This window comes from Nicotiana sylvestris, chromosome 3, assembly GCF_000393655.2.
Source record: "Nicotiana sylvestris chromosome 3, ASM39365v2, whole genome shotgun sequence".
NCBI lineage: Eukaryota > Viridiplantae > Streptophyta > Magnoliopsida > Solanales > Solanaceae > Nicotiana > Nicotiana sylvestris.
In genome coordinates, this window is record NC_091059.1 from 163,692,968 (window position 1) to 163,715,486 (window position 22,519).

At 40.7% G+C, this 22,519-nt stretch overlaps 1 protein-coding gene across 1 annotated transcript; it reads right to left on the reverse strand.

Moving 5' to 3' along the window:
• Positions 1-18,883: 18,883 nt before the first annotated feature.
• On the reverse strand, positions 18,884-20,305 carry LOC104217263 (uncharacterized). Its single transcript, XM_009767457.1, has one exon. The coding sequence runs from the start codon at positions 20,303-20,305 to the stop codon at positions 18,884-18,886; it is 1,422 nt and encodes a 473-aa protein (XP_009765759.1).
• Positions 20,306-22,519: the final 2,214 nt, after the last annotated feature.

Sequence of the window (22,519 nt, forward strand, 5' to 3'; positions counted from 1 at the left end):
CATGGGGTTGGTAGATTTGGGTTCAGGATGGCATGGGGGTCCTATGGTATTCAGGGGAAGGTCACCGGCATCTATGCCGCCGGTTTTCATGGTGAAGGGTACAGGGGCGGCTCTAGGGTTTGGGTGTTGTGGTGAAGACGACGAAGGCTGGGGTTTGGATAGGGGGGGGGCAGGGTAGTGTTATGCGCTTATATAGTTAGTGGGCAAGTGGATCCTGGCCATTGGATCAATCTAGATCTACGGTTTGGATCTGATGGTCTTAAGTGAAACGGTGTCGTTTCAAATGTTGAGGGTTTGGGTTTGGTCCGGGTGTAAACGGGTCGGGTTTGTTGATGGGTTATGGGGATTGATCTTGGCCGTTGATCACTCTGAGATCAACGGCCCAGATCAGGCACGACTCAAACGACGTCGTTTGGACGTCCTGGGCATCAGGTGACCTGGGCCGGGCAGGCCTGGGTCTTGGGCTGTTTGTTTGGGCCAATTTTGTTAAAATTGGCCCAAGTCCGAAAGGGAAGGGGTCTTTTCTTTCTTTTTTTTTTTATTTCTTTTTCTTATTTATTTTAAAACAAAACTAAGCCAAAAATCAAATTAAAATTAAATACACACTCAAATACAATTATTTGCACACATACTAAAATATTTCAAAACAGGTAAGGTCAAACCAAATAAAATCACGGACGAAAATGCCTAATCACGATTTTCTATTTAACGACCGGATTACGGTTTGAATTATGCAGGACACATATATTTTTTGAATTTTATTTTAATAAAGTAAATAAATAAAAATGGGCCAAAGTCATAAATAAATCAACAAAGTGCCGCACAGAAATCCGAAATTGTACAGCAGGGCCAATTATATTTGTTTTTATTTCTTTTTGGAGCGATTGTCGTGTGAAACAAAAATCACGTGCTCACAATGATAGATGCTACCAAGACAACACGAGGGAGGGGAATAGAGTGATCATGTGTAGACGGGTCAAGTCGACTACACACGAAAGTCAACCACCCTTTGGCTTCAAAGTTCAGGGTGTTCCTAAAAATCTTTTCTTGTGCTTTCAACTAGACTGGGACTGTACCCGGGGATACCAAGTGCTCGACCAACCAAAGAAGAACCTCCTCTTTCATTGCTAGCTTTTCTAAATATTGTGATTCATCCTCTTCTCCGAACCCAGGAATTCATTCAACTATTTTCCATAAAACACAACTATCTTGTCCCTCACTTTAGTTACTTTGGAGTCCCAAACTATATGGTAAACATTGCTGTAGAACTCCTTCACCATATGCTCATTCTCCATTTCAACACGTTCTTTAAAGAATCCCCAACCCTCCCTAGTGCGGAATTGTGCTTGCACATGAGGGTTGAGAGGGACAAGATCGACATCTATGAGCTTACTCTCCGGAATAAGTTTCCTTCTGGGCCACCACTCTCGGAATTTGTGGAAAGTAACCTCACTAACAAACATGTCTGCCCATGCCTCCGATTTTCTAGTACGCTCAATCCCCCGACCTGTGGCTCACCTCCCTCAGCATATCTTCCACCCTCCCCTGATAATGAAGTTATGGGAGATATGGAGTATTGCTCTTCTTCTCTTGCTACATACTCATCAGACGAGTCCGAGAAGACATTGACCAGCTTCTTGGAGGAGGCTACATTATCATGATCCGGGGAAGGGGAATCACGGAGCTGAAATGAAGTGGACATGTGGGTGGGGGAAGACTCCGAGGTAATGCTCCATGAAGGTGCATACTCACTCCCCGTGGAATGAGATGCAACTCTATCAACTTCCTGGATTATCTTCCGGGTTTTCTTTATCAATTCCCTGGTTTGAGGAGTGAGTTTCACAATCCGCCTGCTTTTCCCTCCTCGGGAGGAACCCCCTCTCCCGGGTTGTATTTATTTGCCCGCTCGTTTATTAGCCATTGTATGCAAGGAATACATGTCTAACATTGTTAGTAGAAGCACATAAGGTGAAGTGGACAGTTCAGTTGAATGAAAAGAATGCAGACAAAGTTACACAGGAAGAGGGGGCACAGACCGCACCAAAAGGCACGCGGTCCGTGCAATATATTGACACCAACACATACCTCTCTGAATAAACCGATGCGGTCTGCACAGAAATGATACGCGGTCCGCGCAGGTGAAATGCCAAAATGTTAACCTCTCTGAACTCTTCACACGCGGTCCGCACTGTTTTGGATCGCGGCCACGCTGGGTTCACGCGGACCGTACAGAAATGATACGCGGTCCGCGCAGAGAGGTTCATCATCTCTTATCCAGAGTCACGCGGACCGTGCATAAATGTTGCGCGGTCGCGCATGGCTAATTTAACTGAGCCGGGTGTTTGTTCAATTAAATCCAAATTTTGTTCACCTTTTTGGGTCCTACGTGTCCCTACTCAGTTATTTAACAAGATTCCATGCCCATGATTTAAACAAAAACACACAAAGATCTAATCTAATAGTTAAACTAAGAAGAAAAAGACGAAAGTAAGAAGTTACACTAGTAGAAAGCAATTAAACAAAAAAAAAATTAGACTATGATTGAAATGAATGAGAGTTGTTACCAGGGATTAATGAGATTTCAACTATGTGCCCAATTAATGTTGATGAACAGTGAAAATTAGAGCTCAGGTGTAAAATTGGCGAAAAGGTTAAAATGAGGCCCAAGGCCTCTATTTATTGAAAAGCCCTGGGACCCAGTACCCACCTACCAACGCGGCCACACAGAAATGGACGCGGATCGCGCTGGATTTTGCATCTTTACTTTAGCTGTTCAATCCACGCGGACCGCACTGTTTTGGTGCGCGGCCCCGTGGGACTTTGTTAGATAGCATGCAATTCTTGGTCCTCCAGCGTGGACCGCACATAAATGTCATGCGGCCGCGCTGGGTCTTCTGGGTCTTAGCCTTTCAGCTGCTCACACCTACGCGGACCGCACTGTTTTGCTGCGCGGCCGCGTAGGCCATATTCAGAGACTGACCATTTTTTTTGCACATTTTGCCTTGCACTGGTTCAACATTATCCTTGAAACACTTCACAAATTATCAGCTCAAAAATCCTACTCTACAACAGAAAAATAAAGAAAAAGAAAAAGGCATGGGTTGCCTCCCAAGAAGCGCCTGATTTAACGTCGCGGCACGACGCGTGTTACCATCACAGTCATTTCAAATGAATGAGTGCCACCATGTGGCTGTCATCAATCTTTCCTAAATAGTGCTTGATATGATGCCCATTGACCCGAAAAACTTCACCATTCTTATTTTTGAGATCAATGGCACCAAAGGGAGTTACACTAACCACTTCAAATGGGCCGATCCACTTAGACTTCAGCTTGCCCGGAAATAACCTCAATCGAGAGTTGAAAAGAAGAAACATGTCACCAACTTTGAATTCCTTCCCTCGGGCATACTTGTCATGAAGGTACTTCATCTTGTCCTTATACAAGGACGAGCTGGAGTAAGCATGAAACCTAAATTCATCAAGTTCATTCAATTGCTCAACCCAGAGATTTGCCGCGACAACCCATTGTAAGTTCAACTTTTTAAGGGCCCACATAGCCTTATATTCCAATTCTACCGGAAGATGACAAGCCTTCCAAATACCAACCGATACGGTGACATACCAATCAGAGTCTTGAAAACTGTACGATAAGCCCAAAGAGCATCATCCAATTTCTTCAACCAGTCGATCCTATTTGCATTGACAGTCTTGGACAAAATACTCTTGATCTCACGGTTGGACACCTCAACTTGACTACTCGCTTGAGAATGATAAGGAGTGGTCACCTTGTGATTTACCCCATACTTGGCTAGCAAAGAGTCAAAAGCCCGGTTGCAAAAATGAGAACCCCCGTCACTGATGATAGCACGTGTAGTGCCAAACCTCGTGAAGATACTTTTTTTCAAGAACGCCACCACACTTCGAGCTTAATTATTTGGCAAAGCTATGGCCTCAACCCATTTCGACACATAATCAACCGCTACCAAGATGTAGGTGTTGCCACAAGAACTTACGAATGGTCCCATAAAGTGTATCCCCCAAACATAAAAAATGTCAACCTCTAGAATCGTGTTAAGGGGCATCTCATCTTTCTTCGAAATCCCACCGGCACGTTGGCATTCATCACATCTTTTCACAAAGTCACCGACATCCTTGAACAAAGAAGGCCAATAGAAACCACAACTCAACACTTTAGACGCCGTCCTCGCCCTGCCATGATGGCCACCATAGGGCTAAGAGTGACAAGTTTCCACAATACTCAATTGCTCTTCTTCGGGAACACACCGATGAATTACACCATCAGTGCAAATTTTGAAAAGATACGGCTCATCCCAATAGTAGTCCAAACAATCCCGTTTGAGCTTCTTCCTTTGGTTAGAAGAGAGCTCATATGGAATCACACCGGTAACAAGATAATTGGAAATGTCGGAAAACCATGGCATGTCTAGCATTGAAACCAAGAGGAGTTGTTCATCCGGAAAAGCATCATTTATCTCAAGGCCGTCAAAAGGCTCCCTTCCTCATCCAATCGAGACAAGTGGTCTGCCACTTGATTTTCACTACCCTCTCTATCAACAATCCCCAAATCAAATTCTTGAAGAAGAAGCACCCATCTCATTAACCTCGCTTTCGAGTCTTTCTTCGTCATCAAGTACCTAAGGGCGGCGTGATCGGTATGAATAATCACTTTGGCCCCCATAAGGTATGGGCGAAACTTCTCTATGGCAAGAAATTCCTTCTCGGTGACCGTGTAGTTCCTTTGAGCTTTATTCATTGTCTTACTTGCGTAGTACACCGGATGGAACATTTTGCTGATTCTTTGGCCCAAGACCGCCCCCACCGCAACATCACTAGCATAGCACATGAGCTCAAAGGGCAAGCTCCAATTTGGTGCGGTAATGATGGGGGTAGTCGTCAACTTGTGCTTTAGAAGCTCGAAAGCCTCCATACATCTCTCATCGAACACATATTTGGCATCTTTCTCTAGCAATTTACACAACGGGTTAACTACCTTAGAAAAGTCTTTGATGAATCTTCGGTAAAAACCCGCGTGTCCAAGAAAACTCCTCACCCCTTTGACAGAAGTAGGGGGAGGGAGCCTTGAGATAACCTCAATTTTCGCCTTATCAACCTCAATCCCTCTTTTTGAAATTTTGTGACCCAACACAATTCCTTCTTCTACCATAAAATGGCATTTCTCCCAATTGAGAACCAAGTTTGTGTCTTCGCATCGGGCCAACACACGATCCAAGTTTTGCAAGCAATCACCAAATGAGTCCCCAACCCTACTAAAATCATCCATGAAGACCTCCAATATGTCCTCCACCATGTCGGTAAAGATTGCCATCATACATCGTTGAAAGGTCACCGGTGCATTACATAATCCAAATGGCATTCGAGAGAAGGTGAATGTGCCATAAGGACATATGAAGGTTGTCTTTTCTTGGTCTTTCGGGGAAATGAGAATTTGGTTATAGCCTAAATACCCATCCAGAAAACAATAGAAAGCCCGACCCGCAAGACGATCAAGCATTTGGTTCAAGAACGGCAATGGGAAATGATCCTTTCTAGTCACCTTGTTCAACTTCCGGTAGTCCATGCATACCCTCCAACCCGTCACAATACGAGTCGGAATAAGTTCATTGTTGTCATTGGTCACCACTGTCATTCCTCCCTTCTTTGGCACACATTGTACCGGAGAAGTCCACGAATTGTCAGAAATTGGATACACCATACCGGCGTCAAGCCACTTGATGACTTCCTTTTTGACCACCTCTTGCATGGCCTCATTGAGTCTCCTTTGATGTTCAAGAGACGGCCTAGCCTCCTCCAATATTATCTTGTGCATCCACCCTTCTAGCATCATTATCAACATCCATGTTCAATAGCACGACCTCAAGTAGGTCCTCAACATTTGCCATTGCGCTTGTGTTATCCACTATCACCACCGTGATAATGTCAACAAACGAGCACACCTCGATGCTATTTGGTTGCCTCATTGATTTGCATACGTAGAACACCACCTTTTCATCACCAACACGGAAGGTCAATTCTACCGCTTCCACATCAACCAAGGCCTTCCCCGTAGCTAGGAAGGGCCTTCTAAGAATGATAGGCACCTCAAAATCCACTTCACAATCCAAGATCACGAAATCGACCGGCAATATGAACTTATCAACACGAACAAGGACATCATCAATAATTCCCAAAGGCTGTTTCATTGACCGGTCCGCCATTTGAAGCCTCATAGAAGTTGGATGAGGTTGTCCGATTCCCAAGGTTTTGAAGACCGAATATGGCATTAAATTGATACTTTCCCCCAAGTCACAAAGGGCTTTTGCAAAGTCGGCACTTCTAATGGTACATGGGATAGTGAATGCACCGGGATCCTCAAGTTTCGGGGCCATAGAATGTACAATTGTACTCACTTGATGGGTCATCTTGATTGTCTCACACTCCATTGATCTCTTTTTGTAAATAAATCTTTCAAACTCCATTGATATCCATTGATTTCTTAAATTGGTTGTCATCCTTTTGCTTGGCCAACCGTTGAGGATAGGGTGGAGGAGGTCTAGGCAAGGGTGCCTTGGCTTTTGGAACCACCGGTTCGGACATATCAATGACGTGTTCCCTAGATGGGTTAACGGCCTCTTGAGTCTCCTCGTCACCCTCATCAATTTTAATTCTCACATCATCACTTGCACTTTGTTCAACAACATCCTCAACTACCAACGAAATCTCATCATTTCGTAACTCATCTTCATCTACCGCAACTTGGTTTCCTCTTGAGGCATGCACATCACCACCTCTTCCACTTCACGTTGTCACTACCATCATATGATTATTGTGCCCACCCTTGGGGTTTACTACCGTATCACTTGGTAGAGCACCCTTTGGGCGAGTATTTAAAGACTGAGAGATTTGTCCTAGTTGCACTTCCAAGTTCCGGATAGATTTGTTATGCGAAGCTAATTGGGCCTCGGAATCTTGGTTCTTTTTCATCATTTGCTCGATGCTTTCAATTCTCCCCATCTCGCTTCCGGACGAACTCAGACCTTGAGAAGGAAAGGGAGGCGGGTTATTGGGTTGTTGATACATTGGGGGCCTTTAAAAGCCTTGCCCCCTATTACCTTGTCCACCATTGTTGGTCCAACAACCTTGACCACCATTGTTGTTGTTCCCGTTCCAATTACCTTGATTCCCCGAATTATTGTTCCCCCAATTGTCTCATTGATTGTTGTTGTAATTCCAATTGCTACCTTGTTGATTGCCCCAATTACCTTGGGGTCTCCATTGTTGATTCCCTTGATTACCTCTATTCCCTTGATAGTTGTTGACATATTGGACTTCCTCACTTTGGTCATCAAAACCTTCATTCGAATATCCATCACCATCATTGTTGTTGTCATATTGTTCACAATTACCTTGAGGTTGTTGTCCTCTTTGCCTCCTTTTCAACATAGAAACACCTTCCATTGCGTTGACTTGGCGCGGGTTTTGGACTTGTTGCAATTGCGCCTTTGCCAATTGATTCATAGTTGTTGTAAGCTCGGCTATAGCTTGGCCATGATCGTGCAATTCCTTGTGCAAATGGATGACCGTGGGGTCACCTTGGGGAATGTTTGCTCGGCTTTGCCATGCCGAAGAGGTGTCGGCCATTTCATCAAGTACATCACATGCCTCTTGGTAAGAAAGTTTCATAAAGTTCCCTCCGGCCAATTGGTTCACAATGCATTAATTTGTGGTATTGATGCCCCGATAAAAGGTTTGTTGAATCATAGCTTCGGTCATGTCGTTATCAGGGCACTCTTTCACCATTGTTCTATATCTTTCCCATATCTCATGCAAAGGTTCCGTTGACTCTTGCTTGAAAGCTAGAATTTCATCCCGAAGAGCTGCCATATGACTTGGAGAGAAGAACTTGGCAATAAATTTGTCCGCCAATTCATCCCATGTTGTAATAGAATGATTGGGGAGCCTTTCTAACCAATCCAATGCTTTACCCCGAAGAGAAAATGGGAAAAGCCTCAATCTCAACGCATCCTCGGACACGTTTGTCTACTTGCTACCCCAACATGTATCCACGAACCCCTTCAAGTGCTTGTAGGCATTTTGATTGGAGGCACCCGTGAAATAACCTCTTTGCTCGAGCAAGGTCAACATAACATTTGTGATTTGTAAGTTCCCCGCCCGGATTCAGGGAGGAACAATAGCACTGACGTATCCTTGATTTGATAGAACTCTGGGAACCAATCTCAGCGGTGTCAGAAGAGGGTCTAGAATGTTGTTGTTCTCATTTGCATTTATATTGACATGACGGCCTCTCCGTTGGAGTTGAGGTAAGACCTTATCTTGTTCTAGATCCTCTACCTCCTCCCCCACTATCACATTGTCGAGAGGGTCATTTGCATTTAGAGCCATTGTACCTGATTGATCGGCACAAACAACGTCAGTAAATAAGAAGGAAAGAGAAGCAAAACACAATACTAGCTACACAAATAGTCAACACCGTAAAGCTCCCCGGTAACGGCGCCAAAAAGTGATCGCAGCGGACTCAACCTAAGGAAGATTGGGCGCTAATACTTTTACCCAATAGCGGTATCGGTGTCAATTTTCCACAAGGAGCTTCAATTTGGAGTCGAGTGTTTGTATAGTCTAGGACTATGTTTTAGCTCCTAATTGATCTTCTAATATTTTTGGTTTTCTTTTGATTATCAACTACAATATAGCAACTACAAATTTAAAGCTAAGTTAGGCTAAGATATTGATTCTAAGTTGTATGCAACATAGAAAAAGGCACTAGGGTCGTGGCATGCATCTAGGTGGTCAACTAATGGGTAGAGATTCCTAATGCAAGAATGATGAATATGGGACTTATGCTATAACCATTGCACTTGTGCACCCACTCTCACAACTCTCAGTAGAGAGAGTGATTTTGACCAATTGACTCTCTCGAGACCAATTGGGTAGGCCAATTTGCCCAAGCAATTTATGGTTCAAGTTGGGTAATTACCCTCTCGAGGCTTAACCCGTTAATTGGGACTACCATTCTCATGGGTCCATCCCAATTCCTTGTTGGAATTAATCTTGGGTTCATAGACTCTCTTTTTCAAGAAGAGTCAAGACTCACTAAGCTAGACTTAGTGTTTGCAACCACCAAATCTTAATGAAAACATAAGATTAATCCAAATAACAAATACCCAACATCATTCATGCACTAAACAATCACACCCATTAATTACCCATACTAGGGTTGAGCCACAACCCTAGCTAATGGGTTTAGCTAGACATAATAGAAACAGAAATTGAAGAAATAGTAGATGAAATTGACATAATAATTAAATACAATGTTAATCTACTCAATTCCACATTAATACTAGAAGAAATTGCCCAAAATAGGCTAAAACCATGAAATCTTGAGTTCAGCTGCTATCTGATACGAAACCAAAACTCCTAAAAAACAAATTATCCTAAAAAGTAAGATGTTCTATTTATACTACACAGAAAAACCAGACAAAAATACCCCTGAGGGTCTAGCGTGGACCGTGCACAAATGACGCGCGGCCGCGTAGGGTTTTTGGTCTTCATATCTTGCTTCTGGCACTGGGGACGCGGACCGCACAAATGTGACGCGCAGCCGCATGAACTTCATCCACGCGGACCGCACTGATTAGGTGTGAGGCCGCGTGGGATTTTCCTTGAATGATTGGGTCTCTGACACTCTTAGGCGCGGACCACGTAAAAAGGGGCGCGAACCGCGCATGTTGACTTAAAAATGGCATGGCCTCTGAACTTTCCTGTGCGGCCGCGTGGCAAAACAGTGCGGACCGCGCAGGTTGACCTTGAAAATGCCCAGCCTTTGAACTCTCTTGTACGGCCGCGTGAAAAAACAGTGCGGACCGTACATGTCATTTTGTTCCCCCTTTTAGTTGTCTTTTGACACTTGGCAGATTTCACTTCTTTTTGAGCCGATCTTTGGTATTTGTCATCTTGTCGTTCAAACCTGCAATCAAGCACAACTTGTAAGCATTTTGGGACAAATTTATAGCAGTTAATGCACAAAGCTTAGGTAAGAATGGGTATAAAACATGCAAAAATCACAGTTATTAGAGGTGCACTGATAGGAGCTGGTGGTGCACTGTAGGGCAACTTATCAAAATATTGCATATGAGAACTACGACCACCTGGAGCACCGTGAGAAACCTGAAGTGCTAAATGAAACGGCCTAGGAGGATGGCCTCTACCAAAAGAATCCCTGCCTCCAGACGAGGCACCACTAAATCTGCAAGAATGACGAGGCCTCTTGTCAGACCCCTGACCGCTCCCTTGATCTAGAACCATCTCAAGCCGTCTGGCCACATTGGTCGCATCTTGGAAAGAAATCTCGCTCCCTGTCTCCTTAGCCATCTGCAATCTAATAGGTTGAGCGAGTCCCTTAATAAACCTCCTCACCCTCTGACGAGGCCAATGTGTATTGGAATTTCCTGCTCGTACTCTGTCAAATTCTAATATAGTTTAAGATATCGTCCCACAGAGACTGGATAATCTATGCTACAAACTTGTAATATTTTAACTACTATTTGAGAGAATCAAATTGATGAAAAGTGAGCGAGGTTTAAAACTTTTTAATTACTTAAACAAAACAAAATATTTTTGGAAGATTCATAATTTAAAATGGAGTTGGGAATCATTGAATTCACTTTATAATATTACTATAATAAAATCTTAACTTCTAAATTTATTTCTCTAAAGAATAATTGCTTATTTCTAATACAATTATATTTTACTCACTAAGAAATAATCAATTAATAACACTCCGTGAGAATTATGTTAGTTAATCAATTTAAGACTAGTGACGTTTAAACTGAAATATTTTTCTTGCTTGAATTGTGCTAAAAAAAAGTAAAAACTTCGTGAGAATATTTTTACAAAGGATCAATAATATTGCCTATAACAATTCCTCTGTGAGAATTAAAACTGAGGCAAGCAAGATTACTGACTTGAAATAATAGTTTACTGAAAAATTACTTTCACACTACTATTTTATTCATAGTTATTATATATTAATTTTGCTCTGCGAGAATTACAAAATTAATATATGAATAACTTAGAGATAAAATATGTAGATTTAATGATAGAGTAATTAAAAACTTCAAGCCAAGAATATAGAAATTGAGATAGTATTATAAAATATATCAAGCTTCATCAACTATCCCAACGAAAATAGATTACTCCATTATAGAGTAAGAAAAGCTAAAAAAGATATTTAGAATACTAGAAATATTTAAAAGACTAATGAAATATTTTTACTACAAAGAAAGAAGACCAAGACTAGTTCTTGTCTTACAAAGATTGGATATCCTTATACAAAGAGAGCTTGCTATTTATAGAAAAAGATGAGTAACTTTTGTCATGTTCCACTTTTGCAAATGTGAAATCCATGTATGCAAAGTGACCTTTGTGTACATAGATTCTATATATGAACTATAGCACTTGTGCATGAGTTAGTCTTGCAAATGTAGCTTCCATATATTTAAAGTGACCTTTGTGTAGATAGATTTAATATATGCAAATATGGCACTTGTGCTTCACTCTTGACTTCATGAGCTAGTCTTGAATATGTAGGTTCCATGTGTGCGAATGTGACCTTTGCAAATATAGATTCCACGCATGCATCTATGACTCTTTTGCTTCCATTCTTGACTTCATGACTTAGACTTGCAAATATAGGTTCCATGTATGCGAATGTGACCTTTGCGTATATATATTCCACATATGCAACTATACTCCTTTTCATCTCTAATTGTCTCTTTCCATAAGCCCATATGTATATTCCACATTTGCGAATATGACGATAATGTGTGCAATTGTGGCTTTGTGTAATGACCTGACCAGCCGTTTTGAGCTCCAGCGCGTCGTTCAGCAGTTTGAGGCCATGAGTAGCTTCACTTCAGGTATTATGACTTGTGCGCACGGTCGGAATGGAATTCTAGGAAGTTCAGAGTTGATTTGGAAAGAGATTCTCATTTCGAAAGCTTTAAGTTGAAAGAATTGACTAAGGTTGGATTTTTGAGTAAACGACCTCGGAATCGGGATTCGAAGGTTCCAGCAGGTTCATATGATGATTTCAGACTTGGGTGTATGTCCGAACCGGGTTTTGGAGGACCTGGAAATATTTTGGCGCCTATTGGGTAAGTTAGCATTATTGGAGGAATTTCATAAGTTTGGGTTGAAGTGCATTTCAGTGTTATCAATGTCCGTCTGGGAGTCTGAGTTTGGGAATGGCTTCGTATGGTGATTCTAGTATTGGGAGCGCGATCGGAAGTGAATTCGGAGATCCGTAGGTCATTTTGGAGTCATTTGGCTAAAGATAGAAATTTTAAGGTTTTTGAGAAGTTTGACCGGAAGTGAAATTTTTGATATAGGGGCCGGAATCCAATTCTGGAAGTTGGAGTAGGTCCATAATATAAAATATGACCTTTGTTTTGAGGTCAATCGGATGTGATTTGATAGGTTTCGTCATCGAATATAGAAGTTTGAAATTCTAAAGTTCCTTAAGCATGGATTGGGGGTCGATTCATGATTTTAGCGTTGTTTGATATGATTTGAGGCCTCGATCAAGTCTGTAATGTGTTTTGGGACTGGTTGGTGTCCCGAGGGCCTCGAGTGATTTCCAGATGGTTAATGGATCAAATTTTGGAATTTGAAGAAGAAGAGATCAGTTGCCTTCTGGTGTAACCACACTTGCTAGAGTTGGACCACATGTGCGGAGCCGCAAAAGCGGCCCTTGGATCGCAAAAGCAGAAATGGGTTGGCCAGGCTGGGACCGCAGATGCGGTCGATTTGTCATAGATGCGTGACCACACATGTGGAAGGAGGAGCGCATATACGAAAGATGTGGCTAGGAGAAGGACTGCAGAAGCGGAGGGTAGCCCACACCTGCGGGACTGCAGAAGCGGTCATGTGACCGCAATTGCGGAAATGCTGGAATCAGTTAGGTTGTTTAAAACGGGGGTTTAGCTCATTTCAACCCCATTTTCTCCATGGGGGCCAATCTTTGGGCGATTTTGGAGAACCATCTTTTGTCATCCATGTCAAGGTAAGTGGTTTCTACTAGTTTTGAGTTAAATACTTGGATTATATATGGATTAGAGCATGAAAATTTGTGAGAATTGTGGGTTTTGGTGGGAGACCTAGAAATTTATATTTTGGATTTTTACCACGATTTTGGGCATGGAATTAGAAGAAAATCATATATTTGAGTTTGTAAGTTTATGGGTAAAATTAATCTTCGAAAGATTTCGGAATCCGAGCATGTGGGCCCGAGGGCAATTTTGTAAATTTTTCGATCGAGGTTAGGAATTATTATAAATTGGATTGTAATGAGTAATTGAACATATATTAATGGATTTGCATAATTATTGGCTAGTTTTGGAGCATTTAGCGTCGATTCGAGTCTTCGGAAGGGCGTGGAATGCCGGTTACGGATCTTCAGAGCGAGGGAGTCTCCTTTCTAACCTTGTAAGAGGGAATTGTCCCCATAGGTGAAATAATTGGTTATGTGCTTCTATTTGTGGGGGCTACGTACGTACGAGGTGACGAGATGTGTATGTCCGGGTAGTGTAGGACCCAAAAACATGTTATACTTGGAATATCTGTAATCTTCTTGGCAGTTGAATTGCTTAAATCCTATCGAATCGGTAAATGAATTTCTAAAAGGATTAATCTTCATTTTCTTAAATTGCTAAAAGAGAATTGGCTTTTATTTGGATAAACGTACCCCGATAAATTCTTTTTTTTGTCCGCTAGGCAAATGCCTAGGGCTAGTTTTATTTATAACCAGATAAAATACGAAATACAATGTCATGATATCCTACGAATAGAAAGTAATTAAGTTTTAACTTAAAAAGTATCCTATTATCAAAATTGAGTGTTACACTCAATATTGATAACACATTAATGCTATTAAACTTTGTAATACAATTTGTTGAAGCTTTGTGGTGGAAAGCACGTGTGCCCCACCTATAGCCTTTTCCATGTGATCTTTTTACTCAAAAGCATGTGTTGTCTGCCATGCCTTGCACATGAAACTCACATTTAGAATCCTTTTCCAGCTGCTGTGCTTTGCGTGAACTATTGGTGTTAGTTCTGTCCCAAAAAACTCCCACTTGACAGCAGTTAGCGTGCATGGCAACTGTACCTTTTTTTTTGCTGCGTTCCTTCTTCGTCGATTGAGGTGATGAGAGACAGCTTTGTGCTGGAATCACACGTGAGCTCCACCTACAGCTGCAGCATAAAGAAATATATCCCATAGTACCTTCATCCTAGAGTATTGCATGCTTTTATGTATCCTAGATAACTTTCCATGTGCATTCCACTTTTCCAATTGATTCCTTTTGATTCCTTTGCTCACCAGCATGTGTTGTCTGCCAGTCCTTCCACATTAAATCTTGTATGCATATTAAGAGATTATTTAATCCGAATTGGATTGAAGCATGCGATAATATAAAGCATTGGCCTTTGTTGCCTGGTTTTCTCGAAAACATATTTGTTGCACATGCTAGTTGTGTTTCCAATGCCATTTGCTTCTTGTCGTGCTCGAAATTAGGATCAATCATTTTTATATTCCCATATCCCTGAACCATGCGTATGATATTAAACACTTCTGCACCATGCTGGTTGTATATCCAAATAACTGAAAGCATTATTTCACCTCCCGCTCTTCCTTTTCTCTTTGCTTACTATCTCTTGTTCACCTTCACCCTTAGATTTGGACATTGCCGCTTATCTTCATTAACCAACCTCCTTCCCTGTGCATCTAGATGCCAGAATTGTTGGCATTCTATTTCTCCATGATCTAAAGCATAATTAGCCAAATGATCTGCCAGCTTGTTGCCCTCTCTATGAATATGAGTCACTGTGTAATTGCCCCCATTCATTAGTTGCATCATTTTGTCTACCTGCTCAGATATGATCCATGGTGGTTTCTAGATCCCATCCATTATCTTTTTAATAACATTGAGTCAGTTTGAAGCCATACATGAGAGTATTGTTGAAATCTGCAGAACCCTAGTGCTTCTACCATGGCCTTCGCTTCAGCTACTGTGTTTGTTGTCTCTTCAATCTCTTTCCCTACTGACTTGACTATGTCACCATTTTCATTTCTTATACAAAAACCTATTGAGCTCCTCCCTGGATTTCCCCTCGATACACCATCAGTATTAACTTTTAGCCATCCTGCACTTGGAAATTCCCACATGACTTTTGTAACTTTAAGTTTAGGAGTGAAATTTTCCATCATAGCTAATAGATCTTGCCATTTGTGAGGTACCATGTCCATCCCCGGCTTTCTCACTTTCACCAATGCCTGAAGATTTGATAAAACCTGATAAATCACCCTGCTAGTTGTCACAGCATCACCATACTTCATACTATTTCTTCTTTTCCAAAGTTCCCAAACTACGGATGAGGGGAGTGCTTGCATTAACGCTTTTAGCCTTAAGCACACATTTGCAGTCCAACATTTTGTGATTGCTTGGTGCAATGTAAGTCCCTCCACAACTATTCCTACCCTCGATAGAAAATACTTCCAAGTTGTCTTTGCAGTTTTTGATCTAAAAAACAAATGCTGAAGAGATTCCTCGTCAGGCTGTACACAACACCAACATTTTGACGGCATGCAGTAGCCTATCCTTTTCAAGAAATCATCTAAAGGTAGTTTGCTTTCCACACTTTCCACATGGAAAATGCTATTTTAAAAGGTAGTCCCTTTACCCAAATCATTCTATAAGCTGTTCTTGGTTCGTCTCTTCTTCTCGTATACTCCCATGCTGACTTAACACTGAAATATCCTCTTGTTTCCAGCATCCAACAAGGCCTGTCAAGGACCTGCATAGTTGAAGGTGGTTTGATTTTCTCCAGAATGTGAACTGCTAAGTCTTCAGGAAGTATTTCAAATAGCCTGTCCACATCCCACTCACCATCTAAGGTAACATCATGTACATTATGTACATTTTCATCAATGCCAAAGTCCTGAGGAACTAAAAAATATAGTGCCCCAAGACCTGTCCAGTTTTCATACCAAAAAAGTGATGATCCCATTTTTGTTTGCCAAAGGATTTGATGTTCAATTAGATCTCTGCATTCCAACATTTTTCTCTAGATGTGAGAACCCCTTTTCCACGGAACAATTATAGAGTTTAATTTTTACAGTATTTCTGACATACGAAAGAGCTCCATAGGCTTGGTTTTGTTCTGAAATTCCACCATAACTTGCTGAATAATGCCTTTGCTACATCATGCAGTGACCTGAAGCCAATTTCTCCTTCCTTAACTGGCATGCATAAGGTATTCCATGAAGCCCAATGCCTGCTCGTTCCTCCTACAGTGCTGCTCCAGAAAAACTGAGCAAACAATTTGTGCAACCTATTTATCACATACTTTGGAGGGTTTACAACAGATAGTAGATGCATAGGCATGCTTTGCAATACATGGGATATGAGAACTGCCCTGCCCCTACTGATAATAACTTGCCCTGCCATGATTGCAGTTTGTCCATTACCTTAGTAATTAGGGGCTGATAGAATTCCAACTTTCTCCTTGCATAAAATATAGGACAACCTAGATATATGATAGGGAAATCATTTCTATGCATGCCTGTGATCCTTTCCACCTTGTTGACCACTTCCATGTCTGTTAAATGGTGCAGGTACACAACTGATTTGGTTTTGTTAACAAGCTACCCAGATGCAGTTTCATATGCCTTTAGCACTTGCATAATCAGCATCAGAGATGCTTCATCTGAGGATGAGAAAATAATCATGTCATCTGCATACGCCAAATGATTGATCTTTGGACTCCACTTTGGCATCCCAAATCCACAAAAATACAGGTTAGTATGTAGTGCATTGAGACCCCTAGATAACGCTTCTGTTGCCAATATAAACAAAGTTGGAGATACAGGATCACCTTGTTTTATTCCCCTTGAGGACTTAAAGAACCCATGAGCTTGACCATTGATTAGAATAGAATACCAATTGTTTGACACTAATCCAAAGACAATCCCTATCAACCTTTCTGTGAATCCCATCTTTCTTAGTACCTTGGTTAGGAATAGCCAAGATAATCTATCATAAGATTTGGTCATATCTAGCTTCAGGATGACATTAGGTCCAGCCTTAGTTCTAAGCCTAATGTCAGTCACTATCTCCTGAGTTAGAAGGATGTTTACTACTATATTCCTTCCCTTAACAAAACCTGCCTATTCCTCCGATATCAGACTTGGGAGAAATTTCACTAGCCTTTCATGTACCACTCTTGATATAACCTTATTTGAAAAATTACTGAGGCTTATTGGTCTTAAATCAGAAAAAGTGGTAACTTCTTTTTTCTTTGGTAGTAGAACTATGTTTGTGTGTGTTACACACTTGGGTAGCTCGTGACCATTGAAAAAAGCCCTCACCATGTCGTACATGTCATCCCCTATCAAGTCCCAACAAGAATGATAGAATTTTCCTGTCATACCATCTGGCCCCCCAGCACTATCACCATTGAGTCCGAATACTGCCACTTTTACCTCCTCTTTTGTTGGCTGCTTAATCAATTCTGCATTCTGCTCAGTGTTAATCATATTAGGAACATGCTCTACGATATCCAATGATGAATGAGTAGCTGTTTCTGTGAACTGTTCCTCGTAGTATTTAATAGCCTCTTCTTCAATTTCTTGTTCTTCTTCAATCCAGGTTCCTTCACTGTTTTGAATTCTATTAAGCTGAAGTCTCTTCCTCCTACCTCTCACTTGTGTGTGGAAGAACTTAGTGTTCCTGTCCCCTTCTTGAACCAAGTCATGCCTGCCTTTTGTTGCCAATATTTCTCCTCTAGTGCAAGACATTTGATCAATTCTGCCTGAACCTTTTGTAGCCTCTCCCTATTCATCTCTGTAGGATTTGCTTCAAATTCTGTTTCATGAACCATCACTACCTCCTCCATGCTTGCTATCTTTTGGAAAATATCTCCAAATGTAGCCTTACTCCATAATGAAAGGGCCTTCTTTAATTTTTTTAACTTATGATTAAAGAGAATATACGGATTTGCACTAAAATCAGCATACCAATTCTCTTTCACCACATCTTTAAAAGTCGCATGTTCCACCCAAAAATTCAAGAACTTAAAAGGTTTTTTATAGGAGGAGATTTTATATCACACTTCAAATACATTGGACTATGATCAGAACCAGTCTTTGACAAATGTTGCACCTCTATTCCTGGAAATGTTTGTTGGAACTCAACATTGGCCAAACATCTGTCTAGTCTTTTGAATATACAGTCTTCCTCTGCTCTCCCATTCCACCATGTAAATATGCTGCCTTTAAATCCAAGGTCGAAGAGATTGCAAGTGTTGATGCAGTGTCGAAAATCATCAATTTCATTCAATGACACAGGTAATCCACCAAACTTCTCTTCTTCGTCCCATATTACATTGAAATCACCTCCTACAAGCCATGGTACATCCATATCCCTTGCCATTGCATATAATGAATCCCATAATTCTATCCTCTCAATTGCATCACATTTTGCGCATATCAATGTTAGGATAAACTCCACATGTGATTCAGTATGAAACAATCTTAGTGTTAATTGTTGCACCATATTGTACACAACAGTTACCTCAAATACCTCATCTATGAAAGCCCATATTTTGTTGGAAACATTTGCAATTGCCTGTGCAAGTCCTATCTTGTTTCTGTACCTTTCCAGTTTTTTTGCTTGTTGCTTTGGCTCCATTAAACCTACAAATTCATAGTGATTTTGCCTATGCATTTTTGTCAACCTTTCAAAGGCCTGTTGTGTGTTGACTGACCTTATATTCCAAATGAGAGCATTCTTCACTGATTGTTGGATTTAGTTAACGTTCTCCTTGTGTGCATCCCAGCTTTTGGTGCTGTAAAATTATCTTTTTGTTGCTTCTTCTTACCTTTTGATGCTGATTTTGCCTTTTCCACTTGCGTAGGTGATAAGTCACCTTGTCTTGCAGCATTTATAAGGTGTTGGGTAGTTGATTCTTGATCCATGTCATATCCTGATTTACCAGGTTCTTCTCCTTCTTCATTGTCTTCCTTCCCTCCTGATGTAGCTCCAAATGAATTCTTTTTAGGGACCAATGCTTTCTCTTCGCCTCTTTTAAACAGCTGCAACTGGTTTTTCTCCAATTTAACAGTAATATTTACTATTTTTGTTTTTTGTTTTGGTTGTTTCTCCTTCTCTATTGTGTTGTGTCCTTGTGGGTCTTCTTGTGATTTCTGAAGTTGATCATCTTCTGTTCCTCCAGGATCATTTAGCTCTGGGCCTCTTCCTTCATAGTTTCTATTTTCTGTGACTTCTGCTATCTGAAAATTATTGTTATGCTCAACATTTTCTGATCGTCCCTTTATTACAAAATTACCAGTTGTATTGTTGTCATTGGCATGAGGCTCTCCATTTACACTTTGCTCATCTTCTTCTTTGTCCTTCTCATTTGGTTCCTCATCAGCTTGTGCTCCTAGTGGTGCTTCGTTCTCCTCTAAATCGTATTCCCTTTGTGCATCCCATAGCCTGCCTCTGCAGCCTTGCACTCTTTCTTTAAGTGTAGACGATTTTGACCCTTCTGCTTGAGAATTTGGAGTTTTATTAAGTACTTTGTTCACTAATGTATCTTGTGATGGGATTTCCTGGCATGGCTTATTGATCTTCACTATTCTTTCTCCTGTTTTATCCTTGAACCTTCTTTGTACCCATTGTGCATTATCGTTTTTTGCTTTTGATGTCTCCTTTCCGTTGACTAGACCATTAGTTGAACTAATCCCCGATGAGTTAAGATGAAAAGCTTGTGCTGATGGATTTAACTTTCCCTCATTATCGACCATATTTTTTGGTTTTGGCTTTGTAGATGCTTGGTTATGAAGTGTTGGACTGTTTGTTGCTGCATCAGCTGCCACCATTGCTAATTGATTAACAAGTTCTTCCTCTTCATCTATCCCTTGTAATATTGCAAACTTGTTAGCTACTTGAACATGATCATTATCTTCTTTGTCTACTACCACCAATTCCTTTCCGTTGTTGCTTTGTGCTTCTGCTTGTCTCTCTACAGTGCTTGTACCCTCCTTGTTCTTATTGTTTTCAACCTGCTTAGCTGGTGCCATCTCCATTCCATTATTATTAAGACTAGTATTTTGATTTAGTACATTTCTAACTCTGTTGTCTTTCACTTCCTTCCATTGCTCTTTTGCTGTAACATTTACATTACCCACGACCTTTCCACTAGATAACATCATTATAGGTTGTGAGATCCCTATGTCCTATTTCTTAGCTGTATGCTTGGTTATCATTCTCCTTCTCCACATATAGTTCAGGGTGTATCCTCCAGCATTCAAATTGATCATGTCCTTGAAGTTTACAATGTCTGCAATATTTAGGTAGCATGTCATATTGAATTCTCACCCATTCAGTTCTTGTTGTTCCTTTAGCTTCATTGAATATGTCTATCCTCACCTTTTTAGGCAAATTTTCAAGTAGATCAACTAGTACCTTCACCCTAGCACAACTAGGTCTAGTTTTATTAATTGTTGCCATGTCTAGATGCATAGGTTTACCTACTGCCGTAGCTAGAGAAAATATACATTCCTTTACAAAAAATGTTGGCAATAGACCTGGGAATGAAATCCAAGCCATTGCCTTGGGTGTTTCTTCATCTGCTCTAAACTTTGAGTCATAAATCAATGGCCTAAGCTGATATTCATAGCCATCCCTGTCCTTTATGTAATGAGTTTTTGATGAGAAATGAAGATAGTCCTGCCTTAACGTCATTCTAATCAAAATATGTCTATCCTTTAGAAATACAATGTTGCATTCACCTTTAATTCCGCATTGAATTGGTATTAACTTACGCAGTTGTTGAATTTCTGGGCTACCATAAGAATATTTACCAACTATTGCATATTGTAATCCTTCTATGATATCCATCCTTTCTACTTCTGCTTCTGTGAACTGAATAACATGTTCTCCATTCAATATTGTAGGTGGATGAATAGGAATTGGCTCAACTTCCTGTTGCTCCTGCATTGCCGCATTTAAAGTGCAAGGTTTCAGAAATTTGGAGTAATCCATCAGCTGTTTGTTGTTATTTGTGTTCCCTGATGTTTGTGCAATGTTTGGAGGAGGTTATTTAGGCAGCATAACCACCAAATGTGGCTGGCCACCTGCCTGTATGTCCATTACAGTTGTAATTCTTTAGCTCCTTACTTACATGACAAAGGTGCAGCAATTTTGCAATAAAATGACGTTACTTACTGCGTATGGCTGAGAATCCAATTTCACAGGCTGAACTGTAAAATAGTAATTTTGTAAAATGAAGCTTAGGATTCAAACCAATCTTAGAAGAGAAGAGAACACTTTCACATCATCAAAACAATCTATTGTTCTTCAGAGATTAGCTGAAATGCTGAAAACACTGTCTGCTACAGTAACACACGAAAATGAAATTAAGATCTACAAAAATTGACTAAAGATCTGAAGTTGAAACCAATTGGGTAATATTCATAAGGAAATTATGTATCTTTTGACACCAAGTTTGGTTAGTTCCACCACCGGATTTCGAAGTTATGACCGGAAAATGATGACAAAATTACTATTCCTTCTCTTCCTAGAGAGAAGGCAGAGTTTTAGCGAAAATCTTAGCGCTTTCCCGATAAATTCTTAATTGGTTGTTTGAGCATGTATTTCTATGTGTACCTGCATCGTATGTATGATCACGAGTAGGGTGATTGTTTATTTAAATTTGACTGCGTCGCATGTATGATTCACGAGCGGGGTAATAGATGTATCTATAGTTTGTGTCGTTCGACCCTCGGCAGTGCACATTTTACATTTATGTTGGATCGGGTTGTACGACCTCGGCATGATATGCGCATGCTTGTTTTACTTGCTTGAGAATTTTAAATTTTGATAATTGCCCTTCCTGGCCAGAGATAAATTGATAAAGATAATGAAATGTAAATCTTTGGAAATCCTTTATTATTTGAGAATTTGTTTACCTATTTTCCGGTTTTATGAGTTTATAATTACTTTATAAAATCCATGATTTCCTCCCATTTTTGCAAATATTATTATTGGACCACTAGTAAGTGTCCAAGTCGACCTATCGTCTCTACTTCTTCGAGATTAGACGAGATACTCATTGGGTACACGTTGTTTTCCTACTCATACTACACTTGCTGTGCATTTTTGTTGCACAAGCACATGCATCTCTAGTGGCCTAGTGGGCGTAGCAACATGGTTGATATGGAGACTTAGGTGAGCTGCATTTCTCAAGACGACCCGCGGTCAGTAGAGTCTTTTTCAGATTACTATATTTACTTTATGTCCAATTTGTATTCCAGACAGATGTTGTATTATATTGTTTCCTAGAGATAGCTCATGCACTTGTGACACCGGGTTCAGGGATGATTTTGGGATTATTCAATATTAAGTTTGATTATCACTTCATG